The 27,631-nt window shown below is 44.3% G+C and overlaps 1 protein-coding gene across 2 annotated transcripts in view; it reads left to right on the forward strand.

The window, feature by feature from the left end:
• The window catches only part of LOC134894388 (fructose-1,6-bisphosphatase isozyme 2), a 115,996-nt gene extending 88,672 nt beyond the window's left edge, over nt 1-27,324 (forward strand). Inside the window, exons 6-7 of one of the 2 annotated variants that reach the window (XM_063913759.1) lie at nt 7,807-7,926; nt 27,030-27,324. In XM_063913759.1, coding sequence (XP_063769829.1) covers nt 7,807-7,926; nt 27,030-27,224 — 315 coding nt within the window. In that variant the 3' untranslated portion in view covers nt 27,225-27,324. The remainder of the gene's footprint in view (nt 1-7,806; nt 7,927-27,029) is intronic. The other variant, XM_063913760.1, reaches the window with a different exon arrangement.
• Nucleotides 27,325-27,631: the final 307 nt, after the last annotated feature.

Here is a 27,631-nt window from a genome sequence, read left to right on the forward strand (position 1 = left end):
ACCGGAAATATTTTCCACTGTCGGCTATCTGGCGTTTAAGCTCTGAATCTATGGGCATTCTATCGGCTCTATCTGAAAATGTCATGGTTTGATTACTCCATGACACTTCCCAATTTCCCGGCTTTCGGGGATTGGAAATGTTAAAGCATACTAAGGGACCTATCTACGTGGTATTGTTGGAGCTTCAAACTAGGAGGACTAGAAATATTAAATCTCTTGTCCACCGGTCTCCCACCCTTTAACTCAAGTACCTCTTCTACCGTTAAAGGATATGGCACTAGTCCTGACTTTCTATGACCTTGAGGTACTTGTGAGCACACCCAACAGTCTATCTGATTTAACACTTTACCCACCAATGAGTGATAGTCACTCAATGGATGCCGGTCCATGTTGATATTAAAACTGGACTGACATTTCTTGATGCACCCATCCTCAACTATATTGTCACAATGCCTACAGATGCAGTTCTCTTCAGCTAACAATCCTTCACAATTCCTTCTATTGTCAATGCTACCAGATCGTTTTCTGATACTCGCCTTTACTCAGTGATTGTGTTGCTCTTGGAAATCTACGAGCCCGTCTTTGTCATCAGAACCCATTCCAGATCCTTTCTGGACCTCCATGGTACTCTCACCGAAACAGACTGCTCTGGTCAACAATAGGGTCAACAGGAAAATCCCGATCACAGTCTCTTGGGGTAAGTCCATCTTATAGGAGGAAAAAGAGAAATTTGTAATGGGGGTACAGAAAATAATTGAGGGGAAAGAAAAATGTTACGATGTCTTCTAGTCTTGTTGTTCCTCTTGCTCTGTCGTCATCTAAAAGGTGCTGTCTCTCAGTCTTCCAAACGAACATTCCGGTGATGCATTATTCTTTCCGACTCAGCGATCTTTCTGTAAGGAGCAAAAATCTTGCATTACCATTTGTCTAACTGATGTGTGACATACCATCTGTAAAGCATGAGAACATGAGAAAAAAAATAACTAAAGAGAGAGAGAACAATATATATATGTTACATAAGACACAACCCAAAAAAAACATGGTCAGGTCTTCCGTTCACCATCAGGCTGTCATTTCAACACGTCCATTGGTATCTTTGCACAGTCTCCCCCACCAGTATTTCCACACTTCACCCTTTTGTGCCTGGCCAGGACACAACGATGCTGGTAGGACATACTGGGGTTGGGTATACCTCTGAAAAGACCAAGTAGTCCTGTGACGTTGGAGCTGTCTTGGTGAACGTCAGAGATGGGAAAAAGAAACATTTACTGATAAATTACAAAGCTTACCCGGCCGTCCCTGTGTTTACAAGGAATGATCTCCGAATTACATTGACTGTAACCTCAGGTTTACTATAAAGGTTAATGACCAACTTTCCTGATCATAAATTATAGGTGTAGCTCAAATTTTTTTTACATAGGTGGTACCTGATTACAATTTCCCTGATTACAATTTCATTTTTCATGTCGTTGCCTAGGGGTTTTATATGACTTTTGTATATCTCTCAATCTACAATCTCTTGCAAAATGTCCCTTTTTGTGACAGTTACAACAAGCTAACACATTTGAATTACTCACAGGGGTTTGGGGCTTAAGCTGGTGTGGCTTCGTTGTCAGGGCTTGTCTACTGATTGTCATTTGCTTACTGCTCTGTGACTCCAGGTGTCTTTTGATGTTCCATTCATGGTCAATAGCAGACTCTCTCAAAACAGCCACCGAGATACCTCTCCAGTTAGGTAGAGAGGTTTGTACCCTTGTTCTCAACACTTCCTTTAAACCATCCATTAATACCTTGACCGCTATATCTCTATGCTGTGCATTTTTCTCAATGTCCGTGATCCCAGTGTCTCTAGCCATTACTTGCAGTGCTCGATTGAAATAATTAGAAGTACTTTCCCCTTCTCTTTGTCTTATGGAGAAGATTTTGTTCCACTCGACAACGGCTGGGAAATATACTCCTAACTGTAGGTTGATCTGCTTAATATTTTCCTGATTGTATTCCTCCGTACGAGGTACTTCTGTGTCTAATTTACAATCAGTAATAAATTTCGCAGGGTCAACACTGGAGGGCAAACATGTCCTCAGCACTGTCCGCCAACCTTTGTTGGTGGGTTCGGCGGAGTTTCCTAGTTCTTTAATAAACCTCTGACATGCGGCTAGATCTCTCCTAGGATCAGGAAATTCAGACATAATTGTCCTTAATTCTGTCCGGGACCAGGGGCAGGGCATTGCACTGTTCCTGGCGGGAATGATTCCCTGAGCGTCAGTCTTCCCATTGGGGACTGTGATCACCCTGACAGGATTAAATTCAACCACATCATCTTGTGTTGGTTCTACAATATGAGGTACATTTGTTTGTGAGTGATATATAACACCGTACTTACCTGTGGACACGACCTCACCTGACCCTCCGTTAGGGGGTTTGACTACTGCCTTTACCGATTGGGTCGCGTCCACCTGGATGTCTTGTATGATGGCTGCTGGAAAAGGTGCCGACATCGTGCTGGGCTCACTTTCTTGGTTGTAATCCTGAGGGAAGTTTAACATGGGGTGCAACTTGCACGGGTTAACAGTTGTACATTTAACAGTTTTACTTTTATCATTGTTACATTTACTACTACCATAATTATTAATACAATTGCTAAGTGCATTTTTATCATATACCAGTGTGCCATTCTCTGCAGCCATTTGTTCTCCTGTTGCCATATTTTTCTTACCAAAGTGAGAGTCAGCTGTGTAAGCTAATCCTCCTTGTATCTCACCTTCCCGTTGCCATAACTGTAAACAATCATAATGCCTAATCCTCTGTTTTGCAGATGTTATTAGACATATCCTTTTCTTTAAATTTTGTAACACCTCAGGACTAAAACTGCCTACTCTTGGGGACTTTTCCCCGTTATGCACAGTCACTCTTTCCCATTCATTGAAAACCTCTGTGTGTGATCCATTTCGGACCTCCTGGTCTGTATCACTTGTTATATACCTTGCCAACCTTATGAGCCGGTTTACTAAATCAACCTGAACCAGGGTTGATCGCCCCCTACCTGAACAACTGGCCCCCATCTTTGCAGGTGTTGCTTTCACAATCTCTGACCTTCAAATCAGGGTCTTCAGCGAACCCTTACAAAAACCAAGTTGTCCGGGATAGGGCGACGGTGAAAGTTTACCGAGTACCTTCACACACTCGCCCACGTCGACCAATATGCCCACACGCTGCCTTAGCGCTGGCGTACTCAACCTAGGGCCCCTGCAACCTGAACCTCTATTTACTGGAACGTGTGGGTGTGATCCGCAGAGCACTTACCCTTCCCAGTAAATATCAGTTGCTGGAGAATTCCTGAGTGATCAGCAAACCTCCCTTAAAATAAAAAAAATTACACAAATCACGTTAGAATGTACAAATAGCGTTTATGACCCCACTAGCGTACGCAAATGGTACTGGGTCAAGTTACAAACTAATGCACACAATTACCTGCGGTACAGTCGCACTGTGTATAAATAATCGATAATTGCGGCTGCAAATTCCTTTCAGCTTGAGCTTGATGGCCTATATGGGTATACTCTATCTATAGCGGACTTCCTAGTCTGCTGTACCTAGACCTCCTGGTCTGTCTCTCTGGACCTCCTGGTCTGTGACCTCCTGGTCTGTGACCTCCTGGTCTATGTCTACAGTAGACCTCCTAATCTGCTATACTTTAATGCTCTTATTACAAGACTAACAAGGGATGCCTCCCAAGCCACCACGTGCTATCACTCGCACGGATGTACCTCTACGAGAACTCGATTTCCTAGGTTCCAACCAAAATGAGAAACTTATATATATGCACACACTCTTTCACCTCATATACTCTTTACTTTCTTTTCTGTACAGAAAATTCCTTTCATGCAGTAACACAGGCTAGTCCCAGAGGAGTTGCAACTAGAGAAGGATTTAAAATTTTGGACACTGAGATTAACTTGCGCTATTATCGCGTTGCCTCCGTATCGCCTACTAAAACAATACTATCGTGTGATTTGTATTAAGTGGGCGTACCCATACGCTCCGTTGCGTAATATACGCTACGTGTATCGACCTTTGCGTCGCGTACGCTTGTCCCGCCCTTTGTTAGGGACACGTGTACACAGGCCAGACACGTCCACAGTAACACAAGTAACACGTTTCTATCAATGCAAATTATATTTAACTGTAATCATTTACCGAGCAGCACACAGATCTCCCTTGTATCTTAGGCAAAGCCGTGTGCGTGTTTTACAAATTACTCCCTTACGTATTAATATTACTTTTAACTACCAATAGCAACAAATCTTTCTCAGCACGTTATCAATGATAAATGGCAAACAGGAAAGTGAGATATGTGAACGTACACAAATGAAAATGCAGGTGTGTGCGTGTATTTTGTACGCAATGTGTATCAAACAGAAATAAACCGTTTTAAAAGACAATAGCGTACTGTTCTTACCTTCCGGTTCCGCATTCCACCAGCACTCCTACAACTAAGCGAAGCAGACGCTTATCTGATCAGCACTACCGTATCCCCAACCACCAACACGGATACAAAGGGATACTACCTTCCCGCCCTTTGCTGACAGATAAAGTCTGCTTGTGTTCGCTAGTGCGGATATGTGGAGGACGGACGAGCCCTCAATTGATAAAGCCTATTCTTTACCTTATAACATTCACTGTATATTTGTACCAGACTCAGTACGCAATTGGCGTATGAAGTACCGTAATGGTACGCTTATAGCGTAGTAGACGCTGTGCCCACGAGAACACGAGCGGCGCAGACGCTCACAGAATGACACTCAGTAAACCTTGCTAGCAACACACTGAAAGGATATGCTTATGCTGTAAACCTTATTACTGTAATATTACCACAATGCAACGCTGATTAACCCTTATCATATGAAAGCTGTTGGAGCGATTATGACGCTCAGAAACCCTATATAATAACTAGTAAAACACACACTCCTTGCTAAGGTTCCAACCCCTTTACTAGATGATATTAGTAAGTAAAAAGGGAAAAAGTACAGTTAACAACTTATACACTACAAAACTAACATTAATATCTAAACAGAATAACTAGACATGAATATACAATAGCGGCACAATCGCAAACAATGACAGAGAGAAAGAGTAAATGGCTAACACAGAAGGAGAACAAGATGGTCACAATTGCATACATACAGAGTAACGAAATGGCCACAGAGAACTTACACACGTGGGAATGACTTTGCCGGCGCAACCTGGACCAGGGACCCAGCCTTCAGTGTGAAAACCTTGCAGTCTTGTGTGACCAAGCCTATTGCAAGCTATATTTATTTACTAACTCAAGACATACTACAATAGATACTGTGTGCTCTCTTTCCATTGGTTAGGGGGTGGGACATGTACTGCACCGGGGATCATTGGTTAGTTCAAGGAGTGGGCGATGGCTAGGACTTGTTAGTATTCTAAATTCCTCTTTGTCTGGTTATATTGAGGAAAGCTATTGTTCTGGATCTTCCAAACAAACTCTGTATCTGGGCTTTGTTCACCCCACTGTCCCCTCCTTCAGTTGAGACAATTGACAACTCCGCCCTCATTATTCTGGAGAGAAACCTGGTTCTATTCATAAACAAAGGTGTAAGCCCTCTTCATAGAATCTCAAAGCTTAGTGTAAATAAGGCTATTGTATTCAGTCTGTGGGAAAGAAATGACTGAATTCCATTCACCTACCCTGCACTTATGTGTAATTTATTCGGAATACAATTAATCTTATTTTCTACTTCTGTGCATAACTATGCGTAAGAACATGTGAATCCCTCCCAATTATCATAGGCACAACACCCCTTCAATACCCCACAGCTGGACACCAAACACTACCCTTCAACCTTTGTCTGAGCCCTCCCAGCATGCAAAGAGGAATCTCTCTGTCCAAGAAGTTTTAAACTTACCATACTTGCTGACATTGTTAAGGGGAATATTAACTATAATATATTATTACGCTATTTGAGTTAAATATGTCACGATCGAGTCGCACGCTACAAGCTCACAAACTCCGCCGTATTTACACATCCCATGCGCACGAGACGCTGGAGCGTCCCTTATAAAATCTGCGGGGATGTGTACGCACGGGGGACCAGGCGACGAGCAGCATGCGCACACATTAGGGGTTAATACAAGGCATATGAATCATGATATTTTTCGACTCTGACAGCGCACAGCAAAGGTCCTCTCCACGAAGGGAACTAGACGCTACGCGTCTAGTTTCCCTTCGTGGAGAGGACCTTTGCTGTGCGGTGCGCGATGACGTCATCGCGCACCGCACATCATTTCAGTCTGTACAAGGGGCGTTTATGACCATGCCACCTGTACGTAGCCACGCCCCCTATTGTCGCCCGGGGCGCACAGCGCCCAAGAACCGGCCCTGTCACAGAGGTAGAAGTAGCGGGTGAGAAAACATTCCCCAGTCCTTCTATGTCCACTTCTATGTAAAGTCTGATAACCATCCATATTTATTAGGCTGGTTCTATGGGTTTGTGCAGTCACACAGTAATTGTTATAGCTAAAGAGCAATCTGTATTTTGATTGACTATTCTGGCACTGCTGCCCCTCTAGCTCTGTATCTGTACCCAGTAGCCCGGCCTGATTCAGGGGAGTAGCATAGGTCCAAGCTTGCCCAGGTTCACGGGTGGTCATTTCGAGTTGATCGCTAGCTGCATTTGTTCGCAGTGATCAGGCTAAAAAACTGCAGTTCTGCGCATGTGGCGCAGTGTGCACGCGCGACGTACGGACACAACGAACGATGTAGTTTCACACAGGGTCTATCGATGCATTTCCGTCGCACTGGTTGCCGCAGAGTGATTGACATGAAGTGGGCGTTTCTGGGTGGCTACTGGCCATTTTCAGGGAGTGTTCGTAAAAACGCAGGTGTGCCAGGGAAAACGCAGGCGTGGCTGGGCGAACGCTGGGCGGGTTTGTGACGTCAAATCCGTAACTGAATAGTCTGAAGTGATCGCAAGCGCTGAGTAGGTTTTGAGCTACTCTGAAACTACACAAAATATTTTTGCAGACGCTCTGCGATAAAAACGTTTGCACTTCTGCTAAGATAAAATATACTCCCAGTGGGCGGCGGCATAGCGTTTGCATGGCTGCTAAAAACTACTATCGAGCGAGCAACTCGGAATGACCCCCATGGGCCTCTCATTACACCACTCATTATTGCCTCTAGTGTTCTTTGGTGCCATAGGGGGTCATTCCGAGTTGATTGCTCACTAGCAGTTTTTAGCAGCCGTGCCAACGCATTGTTGCCGCCCACCGGGGAGTGTATTTTTGCTTTGCAGAAGTGCGAACGCCTGTACAGCAGAGGGCCTGCAAAAACATTTTGTGCAGAACAAGACCAGACCTGTAGTTACTCTTCGTGTGCGTTGTTTCTAACGTTGGTGGGTTGGCATTTGACGTCACACACCCGTCCAGCGTTCGGCCAGCCACGCCAGCGTTTTCCCTGGCATGCCTGCGTTTTTGCAAACACTCCCTGAAAATGGTCAGTTGACACCCAGAAACGCCCCCTTCCTGTCAATCTTCTTGCGGCCGCCAGTGCGAATGAAAACGTCACTAGAACCTGTGCAAAACCACAAAGGCCTTTGTACCCGTACGTCACGCGTGCGCATTGCGGTCCATATGCATGCGCAAAAATGCAGATTTTTATCCTGATCGCTGCGCTGCGAACAACGGCAGCTAGCAATCAACTCGGAATGATCCCCATAGACACTTGTCATTCTGAATTGTTATTTTATACTGCATAAATAATTCCTGTGTCTTACCTAGGATGGCAGTTCCCCATACAGCTCCAGATACGTTGGCTCCATGGTTGCAGATGTGCACAGGACTCTCATATATGGTGGCATCTTCATGTATCCAGCAAACGAAAAAAGCCCAAAGGGAAAGGTAACAGAGTTTTACATTTAAATTAAATGTCCTAAATATATGATTTCTATAGTTAAAGATAACACAAGTTATCTCTGCCTACTGACGCCCATGTTTTATCCATATAAGAAGTTCTGGTATCTAGTGGTGAATACAGTATATAGGAAAAACAAAGCTTTTGGGAAAGCCAGTCAGGTCTCATACTGCAAGTTTCTTATGGCCATTTTTTTTAATATATCTTTAGAAATGTGATGTTTTAACTAGAGATGAGCGGGTTCGGTTTCTCTGAATCCGAACCCGCCAGAACTTCATGTTTTTTTTCACGGGTCCGAGCGACTCGGATCTTCCCGCCTTGCTCGGTTAACCCGAGCGCGCCCGAACGTCATCATGACGCTGTCGGATTCTCGCGAGGCTCGGATTCTATCGCGAGACTCGGATTCTATATAAGGAGCCGCGCGTCGCCGCCATTTTCACACGTGCATTGAGATTGATAGGGAGAGGACGTGGCTGGCGTCCTCTCCGTTTAGAATAGATTAGAGAGACACTTGATTTACTAATTTTGGGGAGCATTAGGAGTACTCAGTACAGTGCAGAGTTTTGCTGATAGTGACCACCAGTTTTATTTATAATCCGTTCTCTGCCTGAAAAAAGCGATACACAGCACACAGTGACTCAGTCACATACCATATCTGTGTGCACTGCTCAGGCTCAGGCCAGTGTGCTGCATCATCTATTATCTATATATAATATTATATATATCTGTCTGACTGCTCAGCTCACACAGCTTATAATTGTGGGGGAGACTGGGGAGCACTACTGCAGTGCCAGTTATAGGTTATAGCAGGAGCCAGGAGTACATAATATATTATATAGTGAGTGACCACCAGACACACAGTGCAGTTTATTTAATATATCCGTTCTCTGCCTGAAAAAAGCGATACACACAGTGACTCAGTCAGTCACATACCATATCTGTGTGCACTGCTCAGGCTCAGGCCAGTGTGCTGCATCATCTATATATATTATATATCTGTCTGACTGCTCAGCTCACACAGCTTATAATTGTGGGGGAGACTGGGGAGCACTACTGCAGTGCCAGTTATAGGTTATAGCAGGAGCCAGGAGTACATAATATTATATTAAAATTAAACAGTGCACACTTTTGCTGCAGGAGTGCCACTGCCAGTGTGACTAGTGACCAGTGACCTGACCACCAGTATATATAATATTAGTAGTATACTATCTCTTTATCAACCAGTCTATATTAGCAGCAGACACAGTACAGTGCGGTAGTTCACGGCTGTGGCTACCTCTGTGTCGGCACTCGGCAGCCCGTCCATAATTGTATATACCACCTAACCGTGGTTTTTTTTTCTTTCTTTATACATACATACTAGTTACGAGTATACTATCTCTTTATCAACCAGTCTATATATTAGCAGCAGACACAGTACAGTGCGGTAGTTCACGGCTGTGGCTACCTCTGTGTCGGCACTCGGCAGCCCGTCCATAATTGTATATACCACCTAACCGTGGTTTTTTTTTCTTTCTTTATACATACATACTAGTTACGAGTATACTATCTCTTTATCAACCAGTCTATATTAGCAGCAGACACAGTACAGTGCGGTAGTTCACGGCTGTGGCTACCTCTGTGTCGGCACTCGGCAGCCCGTCCATAATTGTATATACCACCTAACCGTGGTTTTTTTTTCTTTCTTTATACATACATACTAGTTACGAGTATACTATCTCTTTATCAACCAGTCTATATATTAGCAGCAGACACAGTACAGTGCGGTAGTTCACGGCTGTGGCTACCTCTGTGTCGGCACTCGGCAGCCCATCCATAATTGTATATACCACCTAACCGTGGTTTTTTTTTCTTTCTTTATACATACATACTAGTTACGAGTATACTATCTCTTTATCAACCAGTCTATATATTAGCAGCAGACACAGTACAGTGCGGTAGTTCACGGCTGTGGCTACCTCTGTGTCGGCACTCGGCAGCCCGTCCATAATTGTATATACCACCTAACCGTGGTTTTTTTTTCTTTCTTTATACATACATACTAGTTACGAGTATACTATCTCTTTATCAACCAGTCTATATATTAGCAGCAGACACAGTACAGTGCGGTAGTTCACGGCTGTGGCTACCTCTGTGTCGGCACTCGGCAGCCCGTCCATAATTGTATATACCACCTAACCGTGGTTTTTTTTTCTTTCTTTACACATACATACTAGTTACGAGTATACTATCTCTTTATCAACCAGTCTATATTAGCAGCAGACACAGTACAGTGCGGTAGTTCACGGCTGTGGCTACCTCTGTGTCGGCACTCGGCAGCCCGTCCATAATTGTATATACCACCTAACCGTGGTTTTTTTTTCTTTCTTTATACATACATACTAGTTACGAGTATACTATCTCTTTATCAACCAGTCTATATATTAGCAGCAGACACAGTACAGTGCGGTAGTTCACGGCTGTGGCTACCTCTGTGTCGGCACTCGGCAGCCCGTCCATAATTGTATATACCACCTAACCGTGGTTTTTTTTTCTTTCTTTATACATACATACTAGTTACGAGTATACTATCTCTTTATCAACCAGTCTATATATTAGCAGCAGACACAGTACAGTGCGGTAGTTCACGGCTGTGGCTACCTCTGTGTCGGCACTCGGCAGCCCGTTCATAATTGTATACTAGTATCCAATCCATCCATCTCCATTGTTTACCTGAGGTGCCTTTTAGTTGTGCCTATTAAAATATGGAGAACAAAAATGTTGAGGTTCCAAAATTAGGGAAAGATCAAGATCCACTTCCACCTCGTGCTGAAGCTGCTGCCACTAGTCATGGCCGAGACGATGAAATGCCAGCAACGTCGTCTGCCAAGGCCGATGCCCAATGTCATAGTACAGAGCATGTCAAATCCAAAACACCAAATATCAGTAAAAAAAGGACTCCAAAACCTAAAATAAAATTGTCGGAGGAGAAGCGTAAACTTGCCAATATGCCATTTACCACACGGAGTGGCAAGGAACGGCTGAGGCCCTGGCCTATGTTCATGGCTAGTGGTTCAGCTTCACATGAGGATGGAAGCACTCAGCCTCTCGCTAGAAAAATGAAAAGACTCAAGCTGGCAAAAGCAGCACAGCAAAGAACTGTGCATTCTTCGAAATCCCAAATCCACAAGGAGAGTCCAATTGTGTCGGTTGCGATGCCTGACCTTCCCAACACTGGACGTGAAGAGCATGCGCCTTCCACCATTTGCACGCCCCCTGCAAGTGCTGGAAGGAGCACCCGCAGTCCAGTTCCTGATAGTCAGATTGAAGATGTCAGTGTTGAAGTACACCAGGATGAGGAGGATATGGGTGTTGCTGGCGCTGGGGAGGAAATTGACCAGGAGGATTCTGATGGTGAGGTGGTTTGTTTAAGTCAGGCACCCGGGGAGACACCTGTTGTCCGTGGGAGGAATATGGCCGTTGACATGCCAGGTGAAAATACCAAAAAAATCAGCTCTTCGGTGTGGAGGTATTTCACCAGAAATGCGGACAACAGGTGTCAAGCCGTGTGTTCCCTTTGTCAAGCTGTAATAAGTAGGGGTAAGGACGTTAACCACCTCGGAACATCCTCCCTTATACGTCACCTGCAGCGCATTCATAATAAGTCAGTGACAAGTTCAAAAACTATGGGTGACAGCGGAAGCAGTCCACTGACCAGTAAATCCCTTCCTCTTGTAACCAAGCTCACGCAAACCACCCCACCAACTCCCTCAGTGTCAATTTCCTCCTTCCCCAGGAATGCCAATAGTCCTGCAGGCCATGTCACTGGCAATTCTGACGAGTCCTCTCCTGCCTGGGATTCCTCCGATGCATCCTTGCGTGTAACGCCTACTGCTGCTGGCGCTGCTGTTGTTGCCGCTGGGAGTCGATGGTCATCCCAGAGGGGAAGTCGTAAGCCCACTTGTACTACTTCCAGTAAGCAATTGACTGTTCAACAGTCCTTTGCGAGGAAGATGAAATATCACAGCAGTCATCCTACTGCAAAGCGGATAACTGAGTCCTTGACAACTATGTTGGTGTTAGACGTGCGTCCGGTATCCGCCGTTAGTTCACAGGGAACTAGACAATTTATTGAGGCAGTGTGCCCCCGTTACCAAACACCATCTAGGTTCCACTTCTCTAGGCAGGCGATACCGAGAATGTACACGGACGTCAGAAAAAGACTCACCAGTGTCCTAAAAAATGCAGTTGTACCCAATGTCCACTTAACCACGGACATGTGGACAAGTGGAGCAGGGCAGGGTCAGGACTATATGACTGTGACAGCCCACTGGGTAGATGTATGGACTCCCGCCGCAAGAACAGCAGCGGCGGCACCAGTAGCAGCATCTCGCAAACGCCAACTCTTTCCTAGGCAGGCTACGCTTTGTATCACCGCTTTCCAGAATACGCACACAGCTGAAAACCTCTTACGGCAACTGAGGAAGATCATCGCGGAATGGCTTACCCCAATTGGACTCTCCTGTGGATTTGTGGCATCGGACAATGCCAGCAATATTGTGTGTGCATTAAATATGGGCAAATTCCAGCACGTCCCATGTTTTGCACATACCTTGAATTTGGTGGTGCAGAATTTTTTAAAAAACGACAGGGGCGTGCAAGAGATGCTGTCGGTGGCCAGAAAAATTGCGGGACACTTTCGGCGTACAGGCACCACGTACAGAAGACTGGAGCACCACCAAAAACTACTGAACCTGCCCTGCCATCATCTGAAGCAAGAAGTGGTAACGAGGTGGAATTCAACCCTCTATATGCTTCAGAGGTTGGAGGAGCAGCAAAAGGCCATTCAAGCCTATACAATTGAGCACGATATAGTAGGTGGAATGCACCTGTCTCAAGTGCAGTGGAGAATGATTTCAACGTTGTGCAAGGTTCTGATGCCCTTTGAACTTGCCACACGTGAAGTCAGTTCAGACACTGCCAGCCTGAGTCAGGTCATTCCCCTCATCAGGCTTTTGCAGAAGAAGCTGGAGGCATTGAAGAAGGAGCTAAAAGGGAGCGATTCCGCTAGGCATGTGGGACTTGTGGATGCAGCCCTTAATTCGCTTAACAAGGATTCACGGGTGGTCAATCTGTTGAAATCAGAGCACTACATTTTGGCCACCGTGCTCGATCCTAGATTTAAAGCCTACCTTGGATCTCTCTTTCCGGCAGACACAGGTCTGCTGGGGTTGAAAGACCTGCTGGTGACAAAATTGTCAAGTCAAGCGGAACGCGACCTGTCAACATCTCCTCCTTCACATTCTCCCGCAACTGGGGGTGCGAGGAAAAGGCTCAGAATTCCGAGCCCACCCGCTGGCGGTGATGCAGGGCAGTCTGGAGCGACTGCTGATGCTGACATCTGGTCCGGACTGAAGGACCTGACAACGATTACGGACATGTCGTCTACTGTCACTGCATATGATTCTCTCAACATTGATAGAATGGTGGAGGATTATATGAGTGACCGCATCCAAGTAGGCACGTCACACAGTCCGTACTTATACTGGCAGGAAAAAGAGGCAATTTGGAGGCCCTTGCACAAACTGGCTTTATTCTACCTAAGTTGCCCTCCCACAAGTGTGTACTCCGAAAGAGTGTTTAGTGCCGCCGCTCACCTTGTCAGCAATCGGCGTACGAGGTTACATCCAGAAAATGTGGAGAAGATGATGTTCATTAAAATGAATTATAATCAATTCCTCCGCGGAGACATTGACCAGCAGCAATTGCCTCCACAAAGTACACAGGGAGCTGAGATGGTGGATTCCAGTGGGGACGAATTGATAATCTGTGAGGAGGGGGATGTACACGGTGATATATCGGAGGGTGAAGATGAGGTGGACATCTTGCCTCTGTAGAGCCAGTTTGTGCAAGGAGAGATTAATTGCTTCTTTTTTGGGGGGGGTCCAAACCAACCCGTCATATCAGTCACAGTCGTGTGGCAGACCCTGTCACTGAAATGATGGGTTGGTTAAAGTGTGCATGTCCTGTTTTGTTTATACAACATAAGGGTGGGTGGGACTGGGAGGGCCCAAGGACAATTCCATCTTGCACCTCTTTTTTCTTTTCTTTTTCTTTGCATCATGTGCTGATTGGGGAGGGTTTTTTGGAAGGGACATCCTGCGTGACACTGCAGTGCCACTCCTAGATGGGCCCGGTGTTTGTGTCGGCCACTAGGGTCGCTAATCTTACTCACACAGTCAGCTACCTCATTGCGCCTCTTTTTTTCTTTGCGTCATGTGCTGTTTGGGGAGGGTTTTTTGGAAGGGACATCCTGGGTGACACTGCAGTGCCACTCCTAGATGGGCCCGGTGTTTGTGTCGGCCACTAGGGTCGCTAATCTTACTCACACAGCTACCTCATTGCGCCTCTTTTTTTCTTTGCGTCATGTGCTGTTTGGGGAGGGTTTTTTGGAAGGGACATCCTGCGTGACACTGCAGTGCCACTCCTAGATGGGCCCGGTGTTTGTGTCGGCCACTAGGGTCGCTTATCTTACTCACACAGCGACCTCGGTGCAAATTTTAGGACTAAAAATAATATTGTGAGGTGTGAGGTATTCAGAATAGACTGAAAATGAGTGGAAATTATGGTTTTTGAGGTTAATAATACTTTGGGATCAAAATGACCCCCAAATTCTATGATTTAAGCTGTTTTTTAGTGTTTTTTGAAAAAAACACCCGAATCCAAAACACACCCGAATCCGACAAAAAAAATTCGGTGAGGTTTTGCCAAAACGCGTTCGAACCCAAAACACGGCCGCGGAACCGAACCCAAAACCAAAACACAAAACCCGAAAAATTTCAGGCGCTCATCTCTAGTTTTAACTTGATCCCTGGCACAAGTCTGTCTTCCTGTTGCAGTTAGAGCCCGACACACACTGCATGAAGTGCACTACTATTGGGCCCATTAGCTGTAACAGGATATGCATAGAACCCAAATCTCCAAGTCACAAACACTGTAAATCCATGTATCATATATGCATACGCTATGCGTCCAAGTGACTACGCACCACCCACTTCTAGACCAAAGGACACTCTGAGCAGTTTCACAGAAATCAGGACTGTGTGTAGGATATATGACTCCTGCTATTCCCATTGAGCTTGTTATTGCAGATGTCATAATTCAGTATATGTGGGTACTTAAGGGGAGATTTATTAAATCATGAAGAAAGATAAAGTAAAGAAATTGCTCCTTGTAACTGTCATTTTTGTAGCAACTTCTCCACTTTATCTCGCTTCATGATTTGATAAATCTCCCCCTTAGACTGGAACCTTTTCTTGGGATTAGAAAAGTCCACTTGCAACATTCTAATAGCAGTCACACACAATGTGATTCTTCTACTGCCTAGTCATACACTAATACCCAGTGGTGCAAGTAGAAATATTTTCTTAGTGGTTTTGAGTGACTGGAAATGGGCGTGATCATGTGTTGCGAGGGGGCACGGCCATATGCCACTAGTGGGAGTGGCTACATGACACTAGCGGCATGGCCACACGACACAGACCCTTTTCTTTGCATTCTGGGGGCAAGGTTAGAAATATATAGTAATGCCTCCAGTATAATAGAAATATATAGTGATACCCGAAGTATAATAGAAATATATAGTAATGCCCCCAGTATAATAAATATATATATAGTAATGCCTCAAGTATAATGACAATATATAGTAATTAGTGATGAGCAGGTTCGGTTCCTCGGGATCCGAACCCCCCCGAACTTCACCCATTTTACACGGTTCCGAGGCAGACTCGAATCTTCCCGCCTTGCTCGGTTAATCCGAGCGCGCCCGAACGTCATCATCCCGCTGTCAGGATTCTCGCGAGATTCGTATTCTATATAAGGAGCCGCGCGTCGCCGCCGTTTTCACTCGTGCTTTGGAGATGATAGCGAGAGGACGTGGCTGCGTTCTCTCAGTTTCTGTGTTCAGTGTGCTGCAAATATCTGCTCAGTGTGCTGCAAATATCTGTGCTCAGTGTGCTGCAAATATCTGTGCTCAGTGTGCTGCAAATATCTGTGCTCAGTGTGCTGAAAATATCTACGTTCTCTGCCTGAAAAACGCTCCATATCTGTGCTGCATTGTAGTATATAGTAGGAGGACAGTGCAGAATGTTGTTGCGACCACCAGTATATATATATATATATAGCAGTACGGTACAGTAGTCCACTGCTCTACCTCTGTGTCAAGTATACTATGCATCCATACCTGTGCTGCATTTTAGTTGTGCGCAGAATATAGTAGGAGGGGACAGTGCAGAATGTTGCTGTGACCACCAGTATATATATATATAGCAAAACGGTACAGTAGTCCACTGCTCTACCTCTGTGTCGTCATGTATACTATGCATCCATACCTGTGCTACATTTTAGTTGTGTGCAGTATATAGTAGAGATGAGCGGGTTCGGTTTCTCTGAAACCGAACCCGCACGAACTTCATGTTTTTTTTACGGGTCCGAGCAGACTCGGATCCTCCCGCCTTGCTCGGTTAACCCGAGCGCGCCCGAACGTCATCATGACGCTGTCGGATTCTCGCGAGACTCGGATTCTATATAAGGAGCCGCGCGTCGCCGCCATTTTCACACGTGCATTGAGATTGATAGGGAGAGGACGTGGCTGGCGTCCTCTCCATTAGAAATTAGATTAGAAGAGAGAGAGAGATTGTGCAGAGTCAGACAGAGTTTACCACAGTGACCAGTGCAGTTGTTGTTAGTTAACTTTTATTTATTTTAATATAATATATCCGTTCTCTGCTATATCCGTTCTCTGCCTGAAAAAAAACGATACACAGCAGCAGCCAGTCACACAGTGTGACTCAGTCTGTGTGCACTCAGCTCAGCCCAGTGTGCTGCACATCAATGTATAAAAGGCAAAGCTTATAATAATTGTGGGGGAGACTGGGGAGCACTGCAGGTTGTTATAGCAGGAGCCCCCAGGAGTACATAATATTATATTAATTTAAAATTAAACAGTGCACACTTTTGCTGCAGGAGTGCCACTGCCAGTGTGACTAGTGGTGACCAGTGCCTGACCACCAGTATAGTAGTATATTGTTGTATGTATTGTATACTATCTCTTTATCAACCAGTCTATATTAGCAGCAGACACAGTACAGTGCGGTAGTTCACGGCTGTGGCTACCTCTGTGTCGGCAGTCGGAACTCGGCAGGCCGTCCGTCCATCCATAATTGTATTACAATATATACCACCTAACCGTGGTATTTTTTTTTCTTTCTTTATACCGTCGTCATAGTGTCATACTAGTTGTTACGAGTATACTACTATCTCTTTATCAACCAGTGTACAGTGCGGTAGTTCACGGCTGTGGCTACCTCTGTGTCGGCAGTCGGCAGGCAGTCCGTCCATCCATAATTGTATTATTATTATAATATATACCACCTAACCGTGGTTTTTTTTTCATTCTTTATACCGTCATAGTGTCATACTAGTTGTTACGAGTATACTACTATCTCTTTATCAACCAGTGTACAGTGCGGTAGTTCACGGCTGTGGCTACCTCTGTGTCGGCAGTCGGCAGGCAGTCCGTCCATCCATAATTGTATTATTATTATAATATATACCACCTAACCGTGGTTTTTTTTTCATTCTTTATACCGTCGTCATAGTGTCATACTAGTTGTTACGAGTATACTACTATCTCTTTATCAACCAGTGTACAGTGCGGTAGTTCACGGCTGTGGCTACCTCTGTGTCGGCAGTCGGCAGGCAGTCCGTCCATCCATAATTGTATTATTATTATAATATATACCACCTAACTGTGGTATTTTTTTTTCTTTCTTTATACCGTCGTCATAGTGTCATACTAGTTGTTACGAGTATACTACTATCTCTTTATCAACCAGTGTACAGTGCGGTAGTTCACGGCTGTGGCTACCTCTGTGTCGGCAGTCGGCAGCCCGTCCATAATTGTATATACCACCTAACCGTGGTTTTTTTTTCTTTCTTTATACATACATACTGCAGTGCCACTCCTAGATGGGCCCGGTGTTTGTGTCGGCCACTAGGGTCGCTAATCTTACTCACACAGTCAGCTACCTCATTGCGCCTCTTTTTTTCTTTGCGTCATGTGCTGTTTGGGGAGGGTTTTTTGGAAGGGCCATCCTGCGTGACACTGCAGTGCCACTCCTAGATGGGCCCGGTGTTTGTGTCGGCCACTAGGGTCGCTAATCTTAATCACACAGCTACCTCATTGCGCCTCTTTTTTTCTTTGCGTCATGTGCTGTTTGGGGAGGGTTTTTTGGAAGGGACATCCTGCGTGACACTGCAGTGCCACTCCTAGATGGGCCCGGTGTTTGTGTCGGCCACTAGGGTCGCTTATCTTACTCACACAGCGACCTCGGTGCAAATTTTAGGACTAAAAATAATATTGTGAGGTGTGATGTGTTCAGAATAGGCTGAAAATGAGTGTAAATTATGTTTTTTGAGGTTAATAATACTTTGGGATCAAAATTACCCCCAAATTCTATGATTTAAGCTGTTTTTTAGGGTTTTTTGAAAAAAACACCCGAATCCAAAACACACCCGAATCCGACAAAAAAAATTCGGTGAGGTTTTGCCAAAACGCGTTCGAACCCAAAACACGGCCGCGGAACCGAACCCAAAACCAAAACACAAAACCCGAAAAATTTCAGGCGCTCATCTCTAGTATATAGTAGGAGGGGACAGTGCAGAATGTTGCTGTGACCACCAGTATATATATGGCAGTACGGTACAGTAGTCCACTGCTCTACCTCTGTGTCATCAAGTATACTATGCATCCATACCTGTGCTGCATTTTAGTTGTGCGCAGTATATAGTAGGTGGGGACAGTGCAGAATGTTGCTGTGACCACCAGTATATATATATATATATATCAGTACTGTTCAGTAGTCCACTGCTCTACCTCTGTGTCATCAAGTATACTATACATCCGTACTTGTGCTGCATTTTATTTGTGCGCAGTATATAGTAGGAGGGGACAGTGCAGAATGTTGCTGTGACCACCAGTATATATATAGCAGTATGGTATAGTAGTCCACTGCTCTACCTCTGTGTCATCAAGTATACTATGCATCCATACCTGTGGTGCATTTTAGTTGTGCGCAGTATATAGTAGGAGGGGACAGTGCAGAATGTTGCTGTGACCACCAGTATATATATATAGCAGTACGGTACAGTAGTCCATTGCTCTACCTCTGTGTCGTCAAGTATACCACAAAAGTTCAGTAAAATGACCCAAAAATCAAAATTAAAAGCGTCTGATGAGAAGCGTAAACTTGCCAATATGCCATTTATGACACGGAGTGGCAAGGAACGGCTGAGGCCCTGGCCTATGTTCATGGCTAGTGGTTCAGATTCACATGAGGATGGAAGCACTCATCCTCTCGCTAGAAAACTGCAGTGCCACTCCTAGATGGGCCAGGTGTTTGTGTCGGCCACTTGGGTCGCTTAGCTTAGCCACACAGCTACCTCATTGCACCTCTTTTTTTTCTTTGCATCATGTGCTGTTTGGGGACTATTTTTTAAATCTGCCATCCTGTCTGACACTGCAGTGCCACTCCTAGATGGGCCAGGTGTTTGTGTCGGCCACTTGGGTCGCTTAGCTTAGCCATCCAGCGACCTCGGTGCAAATTTTAGGACTAAAAATAATATTGTGAGGTGTTCAGAATAGACTGGAAATGAGTGGAAATTATGGTTATTGAGGTTAATAATACTATGGGATCAAAATGACCCCCAAATTCTATGATTTAAGCTGTTTTTGAGGGGTTTTTGTAAAAAAACACCCGAATCCAAAACACCCCCCGAATCCGACAAAAAAAATTCAGGGAGGTTTTGCCAAAACGCGTCTGAATCCAAAACACGGCCGTGGAACCGAATCCAAAACCAAAACACAAAACCCGAAAAATTTCCGGTGCACATCACCATCACCGTCGCACTCCTAGTACTCTAGCAAAGTGGGAGGAGCAGTCATGCAGCCAAGCACCATGGTCTTGTTACTTTGTGGTGCATTATAATTGTGGTAATGGCAAAGTGTGTGACAGGTGGTACTGCGTACCCACTGCCAAATTCTTAAGGGTACTCCGTACCCGAGCGTACCCGCATACTTGCACCACTGCTAATACCCCATTCACACCGCAAAAATAACCCATATTGCCGGGTCAACGCGGGTCACTGTGTGGTGTGAAAGGGTCACTCCCGAATTACCGGGTCGCTTGACCCGGTAATTCAACCCAGAAATAAAGAAGGATTATTCCTGAGTTTGATACCGGGTCAGGTGCAGTGTGAACAGGTTGCCGGGTTGATGGGACCCGTTCACAGAATAAGCAGACACGGCGAGAATATGATCTAATTTCCCAGCACAGCCTCCGCATCCGCCCCAGATGCCGCCGTGGTCTCTGACCCCGATGGCAACCCGATCCGGCATATTACCGGGTCGGGAAGCCAGTTACAAAGGGTACAATGCTGCGTCGCTCCCGGGAAGGACCAATTTCCAATTCCCAGGTGCGAACAGGCATTTGTGATGTGAAGGCGGTATTACATGGCCAAACTGCACAAGATCTGGCCATTATGTTATAGTGGGCTAGATGCATAATCACTTGAAGAGTGATAAAATGGAGAGCGAAAAAGTACCAGCCAATCAGCTCCCACCTGCCATGTTACAGGATGTGATGAAGAACTGTTAAGAGCTGACTGGCTGGTACTTTATCTCTCTGATTTCATCACTCTCCAAGTGATGATACATCTAGTCCAGTGTGAGCAGCAGGATACTCACTGTCATCACAGGGCCTGGAAGAGGACATCTGGCACAGGCCAAAATTCAATGTGAGCTATTTCACAGAAATCAGGTCTGTATGTAGGATATGTGACTCCTACTATTCCCATTGAGCTTGTTATTGCAGTCTTCTGAAGGTGTAATATTTTATTTTAGTGTATTTGGTTACTTAGAGGGAAACAGGCCAAAAGCTGTCACCTGTAAATTCATTAATAAGTAATCATGTGCTCTGTGATAGGCTGAAACTGCAACTGTCAGCTCAGCTCCCTGTCAGAGATGTGGCCACACTTTGCAGATTTATGTATATCCATTGTGTCAGAGGAAAAGTTGTTCCAGTGTTATGTCTGAGCATGATCGTGAGTCAGTAAAACCACTCACTGATCAGCTTGTAAAAGTATCCACCCAAAACCAGCTGACAACAACTGATAAGTGTGCCACAGCAAAGGAGTTGTTACGTCTGTCTATTTGATGAAGCAAAGCACATGACGCTCCCTGGTTCCTGGGCAGGCCAATGTTAAAGGTTATTACATCTGTGTAACAAAGTTTTAACTGTATATTTCTATAATATTCTTTCTTTCAGGAGGTGTGTTTGGATATTGACTATTGAATAATAGGCAATGGTCACTACAAGAGTATTTGCCCTTACAGAAAATTATTTTAACATCTGAAATCAAACTATAAAACACATTATTGGGATACAAATTCTGATTATACTGTTTACATTGATAATAACTTAATGTATATAAATTCCAAATACAGTATGCTGGTGAAATTTTTTTATATATAGTATCAATAAAATACACACACACATAGCAACATTATAAAAAATTTTATAATGACAGTGCATTGGCACTGGGCCAAAAATGGTAACTATACTGTGAGATACAACTTGGACTACAGTTACGTAGATAACATGTCATTTATTAAGGTGCTGACTTTGATGCAGAAATGAATATGCCATACACATCCTGTCCACATTATATCGGCATCGTTTTCTTTCTGGTCAGTAAATTCTGAATTGAGTCTCATTGGGGTTTTGTTTACAGACTGAACAAACTATGGATATTTCAATTTAAAAAGAGCAAAGACTTCAGTTATTGCACAAAACTAATCCATACTTGCCTAATTTTGAAAAAGCATTTCAGGGAGAGAGGCATATCATAAAAATGACTTACATCCAAATGTAAATGAGCCCCAAAGTTAGTAAGATCTATTTGTTGAAGAAAAGACACTGATATTTTGCAGGATTTGTTTGTGTATTATGTTTTACAAGAGGTTCCATATACTGTAAGTGGTCATAGGGATCATTGTGCCTTATAAACAATGAAGGGAAATGGCGCTGATGTTCCCATTTGAATGTATGTATCTGTGATTTATTTTTCCCCCAAGAATGTAAAAGCTGCATAATGGGGGTAAGGTACAATCAGGGAGGTTGCTGGACTTTTCAGGGAGTGAGGGAGATTGCTGCTATTTCAGGGAATCTCCTGCAGAATGAGGGAGGGTAGGCAACTATAAACTAATCCTAGTATTACCATAGTGAAAACTGAATGCAATCAGTACTTGACACTGTGTGGAGCCCCATGACTAAACTCCAGTGCCTTTCTGTTTTGTTTTTTGTTTTTACAATGCTGCAAATTTAGCCTTCCCTTTATTATCACAAATCGGCTCTGCGTACTGAATGTATATTAAATCACTGTGTGCTCAATGGGCTTAATACAGGTGCGGTCACAGAGCGGCTATTATACGCAAATTGGTTGAAGTTTTCTTACTGCACATGCGTCTGAGCTGCAGTGCACATGCCCAGTGATTGAATAGCGATGGTGATCACACAGCGGAATTAGCCGCAAAGTGAGTGTCAGGAAGATGTTGTTTGGGGGTGGTAAAGGGGAGTGATCAGATAAATGCAGACGTGTCATGGCCGTTCTGATCGGGTTTTCTGGCCATGCATAAATTAGCAGTTGCGATCGTACTGTACTTGCTACTGGAAAGCATTCTGTGTCCCGGTAGAGCAGCTCATCCTGCACGTCTACAGAGGCACTCAGGCTCTGCGACATGACCTATTTGCTACGATGATACCGATGTATCAGCTATTGTATGCCGTCGGACAGAAATAATGCGATAGCAGTGGGCATCCCTATGCTCAGGTTAGCTTCTGCCTGTATTAGCATATAATTGCAACTGTGTATGGCAAAAGATAGCAACAGCAAGAACAACTGCACCTGAAATAGACCCATTACCAGTATACCCAAGAAGGGATGTGGCCTAATTGGACAAAAATCCAACAACTTCTCAGCCGGGCTTATAGCCGGATTATACATACTATAGAAAAAGGTGGAGGGGTGGTAGACTAGAATCAATAGTTTGAAGCATGCTTATAGGATGGGAGGCAGGATGAAAGTCTAAAGGAGCAAGGGAGGGCAACCAAAGGTTAGGAGTGGCACAGATGAAATTCTGAATGCAAAAATAGGAAATTGTGATCAGGGAGGAGGAGAGGCGGCAACCATTAACAGATCAAAGAGGTACGGGTGGGAGCTTGCGAGGAAATGAGGCCGGAGTTGTAGGGAGGAGCTTCAGAGCTTTATAGGTGAGAGAGAGGAGTCTGAATGTAATTCTGAGTAGTATAAGGAGCCAGTGGTGTGACTGGCAAGAGGGGCAGCAGACATAGAGTGATGAGAGAGAGAAATGAGGGGGGTGGTGATGTAGAGTACTGCAGAGGTGTAATGGTAGGAATTAGGATGGCCAGAGAAGAGAAGATTACAGTAATCAAGGAAGGGAATTATGAGATGATGAAAAAAGAGTGGTGCTATAGTGAATAAGGGCTAATTCTGGAAAAGTTGCAGAGATGGAAACAGCAGAATGGTTAAAGGGACTGTATGTGTTGGAGGGTGCAGAGTCAAGACATCTGACTTGGACAGAAGAGCATGAGACATTGTCAACAGACAGGGTGATGTTGAAATCTTGGTATCAGGAAGGGTTGTGCCATCAAGGGTGAGATGGTTTTAGGACAGAAAGTGAAGCATAAGAAGACAGCAGGAGAGGGATACATTTTGGTTGTTCTTGGCATATAGGTGGAAGCAAAGTCCAAATTAGATGATAAACTTTCTGAGGGAATATGTGTACAGGTAGAAAGGGGCTAAGGACAGGACTTTTTTTTTTCTAGCGTTTTACATTGTGGTTTATAGCTTAAACAAAACTACTTTCTAATATTTTGGTATAGGAAATGCTCAAATGTCAAGCAGCACCTGATGTTGTCACTAGAGCAAAACAACTTTTCTGGCATTCTATAATATTTAATGACTTATCGACGAGGGGATATCTTCCAATGTGTAAAACTGCAGCTGTTCCACAAGGGTAGCTAAAATCATCTTTATTAGCAAATATTTGAAACCAAGGGTTCATATTGGATGTCTAAAAAGCCACACACATATGAAAAGCCAACTCTGATAAGGATTGTTTAGAAACTTCTGCTAATAATTAAAGTAACACAATCTGCAGATAAGCTATTGCTGTATTCAGTAGTCCATGACTGCACTCCAAGCTGCTTGCTGACTCTGAAACTGACCTCTGCCCCTAGTTCCACAGAGAGTTTCTACAGAGCTGTGCTGTTAGGTCAGATTACAGTGAAAAAACAAAAGTTGGTGTTTTTCTTCATCTTGCTGCTATTTGTGAAAGAGTCCTCTCCTTGACTTCACAGCCTTATCACAGAAATGTTCCTGCTTACTTATCTCTGCCATTGCCATTCCAACAGGGACATAAATGGATTTGAACAGTTTGTGACACCTGCTTCCTACTAAATAAACATTGTGTTTTTGATTGCAAATGAATAAAACAAAGCACCACCACCAACAGTAATATCATTCTGGTGATTTGCCAGCTCTGATTTTCTACAGATTAAAATCACAAATAAATGATTTAAAAAAAATTGGGCACAGCTCATGGGGGTATGCCTGGAGTCACAGGGGCCTGGCTTCACTGCACGCCCCTGACTCTCTGTATGCCAGGCGGCGCTGATGTGTAGAACAGAATCATCTAGAAGTCACTGCAAATTAACCGTGTATATGTGATGTATACAGAGTCCAAATACAAAGTAGTCTAGACTGTGTGTGTTATGGGATCACTGTGCATGTTAGCAGGAATTGCCCTAATCTCCACAGGTCTCATAGGGGGTTGGGTATGCTTGACCGGCGGTCAGCAAACCGACTCAAGGATTCCGGCATCGAGATGGCCGTGGGGGGCGAGCGCAAAAAGCCCTTTGCGGGCTTGGTGGCGAACTGCGCTGCGCTCTCCACAGGTTCTGTTCCCACTCTATGGGTGTCGTGGACACCCACGAGTAGGAATAGTCCTTGCTAGTTGGCATGCCGACTCTCGGGATTCTAAGGGGGCGGGATGAAGGGGGAGGTATTGCGACCGGTGATCTCCTGACTGCCGGTCACATAACTACATTACCTCATAGGAAATCAACCCACATGACATACATCTGTTCTCATCTGACATAAATGCTTGAATACAGTTACTGTGATGTGCACTCCCTGAAGAAGTTTCATTATTAGCGACCAAATGCGTCAGACTTCATATCCTAATTCTGTCTAGCAGAGTTCTTCCCAACTTGAGTCCTATTACACCTCCTGATGAAAAAGATGTGGGTTATATAATTTATACCACATAACACTTCAGTAACAAACATCTCTGGAACAGTGAAACATGGGAAAACCATAATGAATTGGATTTATCCAGTAGTGTATCTTTTATGGGTGCAAGGTATGCACAGACCGTTTTGAAACTATAGCTGCCCATGCAGCAGACCCTCCCTATACCCTCCTAGTAGCACAATCTCTCCGGTGATATATTTGGATACATGAATTTGCACAGAAACAGCAAAGGCTCTGGCACTGTTCCAGGGTCTTATATATCACCAGAAAGATGGTGCTACCAGAACAGGTAGGGGGGGCTTTGCTAAACACAGCCATACCCTAGCTACAGCTGTTATCTTTAACCTTTAATGAAATATAGGAATACCATCCTATTTGTTTTTTTTTCTTTTGTACATGTTAAATAAACACTAAGTAGAAAGCAACTTTATACTGCTGGGATTATAGGACTATATATAATGGGTGCACGTGGACCTCTAGGTCCAGGGGGCTTCACACTGCACACCCTGCACCCATGTCAGTATACTTACTCCTCCGATGTGGTGGTGGCTGGTGCTGCAGACATAAATCACAGGGAAAATGGCCACCGTGGCCATTTTGTCAGTGATTTACGCATGCACGATAGAAATGTTTCCGGAGACCTGTGCATGTACAGTAGACTTTGGGATAAAACTGGAGCCTACTCGTTGCCAGAGAGGAGCGGGCCTACACAGAGCCTGTACACAGGCCCCCTCCTCTTTTAATACGCCCCTGGCTGGGATAACTAACAGCCAAGGGATGATTGTTTAGCCCCTCCTCTAACATAATGCAGTTATCACTTCAGCACATGTGCGCACTGTTTGTTCTCTGTAACACAACCCTTATGCGGTTCTAAGTTGGTTAGACATTTGACAAATACTATATTCTTGTTTAGCAGAAATTTTCTGATTTGATTAAAAAATATTAGCTTTGCTGTCTGGTTTGCCAAAGTCTAGTAAGTTAACATAAAATAGTATATCATACAATGTTAGATTTAGATGTTAAAGTTCTATTAAATATATAGTGTCAGTGGTTCCCAGCCCATTTCATGTAGTGTCACACCTGTCATGTGAAACATTATTTGTCACAAAACAATTCCAAGTCATTGCATCACATGTAATTGGAATCATGACAAAATATGACTACATTACATTTTAAACAATTGGGTACAGCTGCCTGACCTATATTCCTTTTATTTCCAGCAGCTACGTGAATGAGCCAGAATGCAGCTGGACTGAGGGGCACCATGATTCCACTGATTTCCCATGTTGCTGTGCAATCTCTAACATTCTATTTACACCCTGGCACAGCTCATTCAGTGGCATCTAAACCTATATTCCCCAGTCACCTATGTTCCCCAGTTGCAGTGCGCTTAAACAGAGCATGGCATCCATAGTAGAAAGCACTAGCCTTTGGAATAACCTTGCACTATCTCTTAGGCACTTACACGTCTCCCACCTTCAGGTAAAACCTTAAGTGCTTTCTATGTAATGTAGCTGACTAAATAAATGGGCAAAACATGCTGTCAGAATCCTTGGGTAGTCAACGCTTCACAAAAATGATTATATCACAATTGAAAAATGAAGAGTCCCAATAAAACGTTCTCATAATATGAGGTTTCTTGTTTTGTCTCCTGCAGCTTCGCCTCTTGTATGAGTGTAATCCAATGGCTTTCATCATTGAGCAGGCAGGGGGATACGCAACCACTGGAACGCAGCCAGTGCTGGATGTCAAGCCAGAATCTCTCCATCAGAGGGTGCCACTTTTTCTTGGCTCTCCAGATGATGTACAAGAGTACTTGGATTGTGTGAAGAAGCATCAGAAGAGCAACTAAGTGCTTGTGTGTGTAACTTCTATGTTTGTCGTTCATATGCACTTCATTTTGTGAACATGTGTTCTGGCCTGTTTCTCTTCCATAAAAGGTCTGAACACTCCATCTTGTAGTTGTTGCGTTATTTATAGATGTCGTAATAACATTTTCTAACTACTGTTTAAACAGGACTTCTTATATCTAAGAACATAGTCCTCATATGCTCATTCCACCCGGGAGAGAGCATGAAATATGTCAATTTACAACATAAGAGAGGGAATGTCAGCTGCAAAGAAGTACCAATGCCTGGTCCTGGGTGAGTGCATGTACTGTAGGAAGAGACAGCCTGGCAGCTTTCTCCTGCAGAAATCCACCAAGGAGCAAATGCGAGCCCATACTTGCAACATATATTCACTATCTACATATAGCAC

Source organism: Pseudophryne corroboree, chromosome 1 (assembly GCF_028390025.1).
Source record: "Pseudophryne corroboree isolate aPseCor3 chromosome 1, aPseCor3.hap2, whole genome shotgun sequence".
NCBI lineage: Eukaryota > Metazoa > Chordata > Amphibia > Anura > Myobatrachidae > Pseudophryne > Pseudophryne corroboree.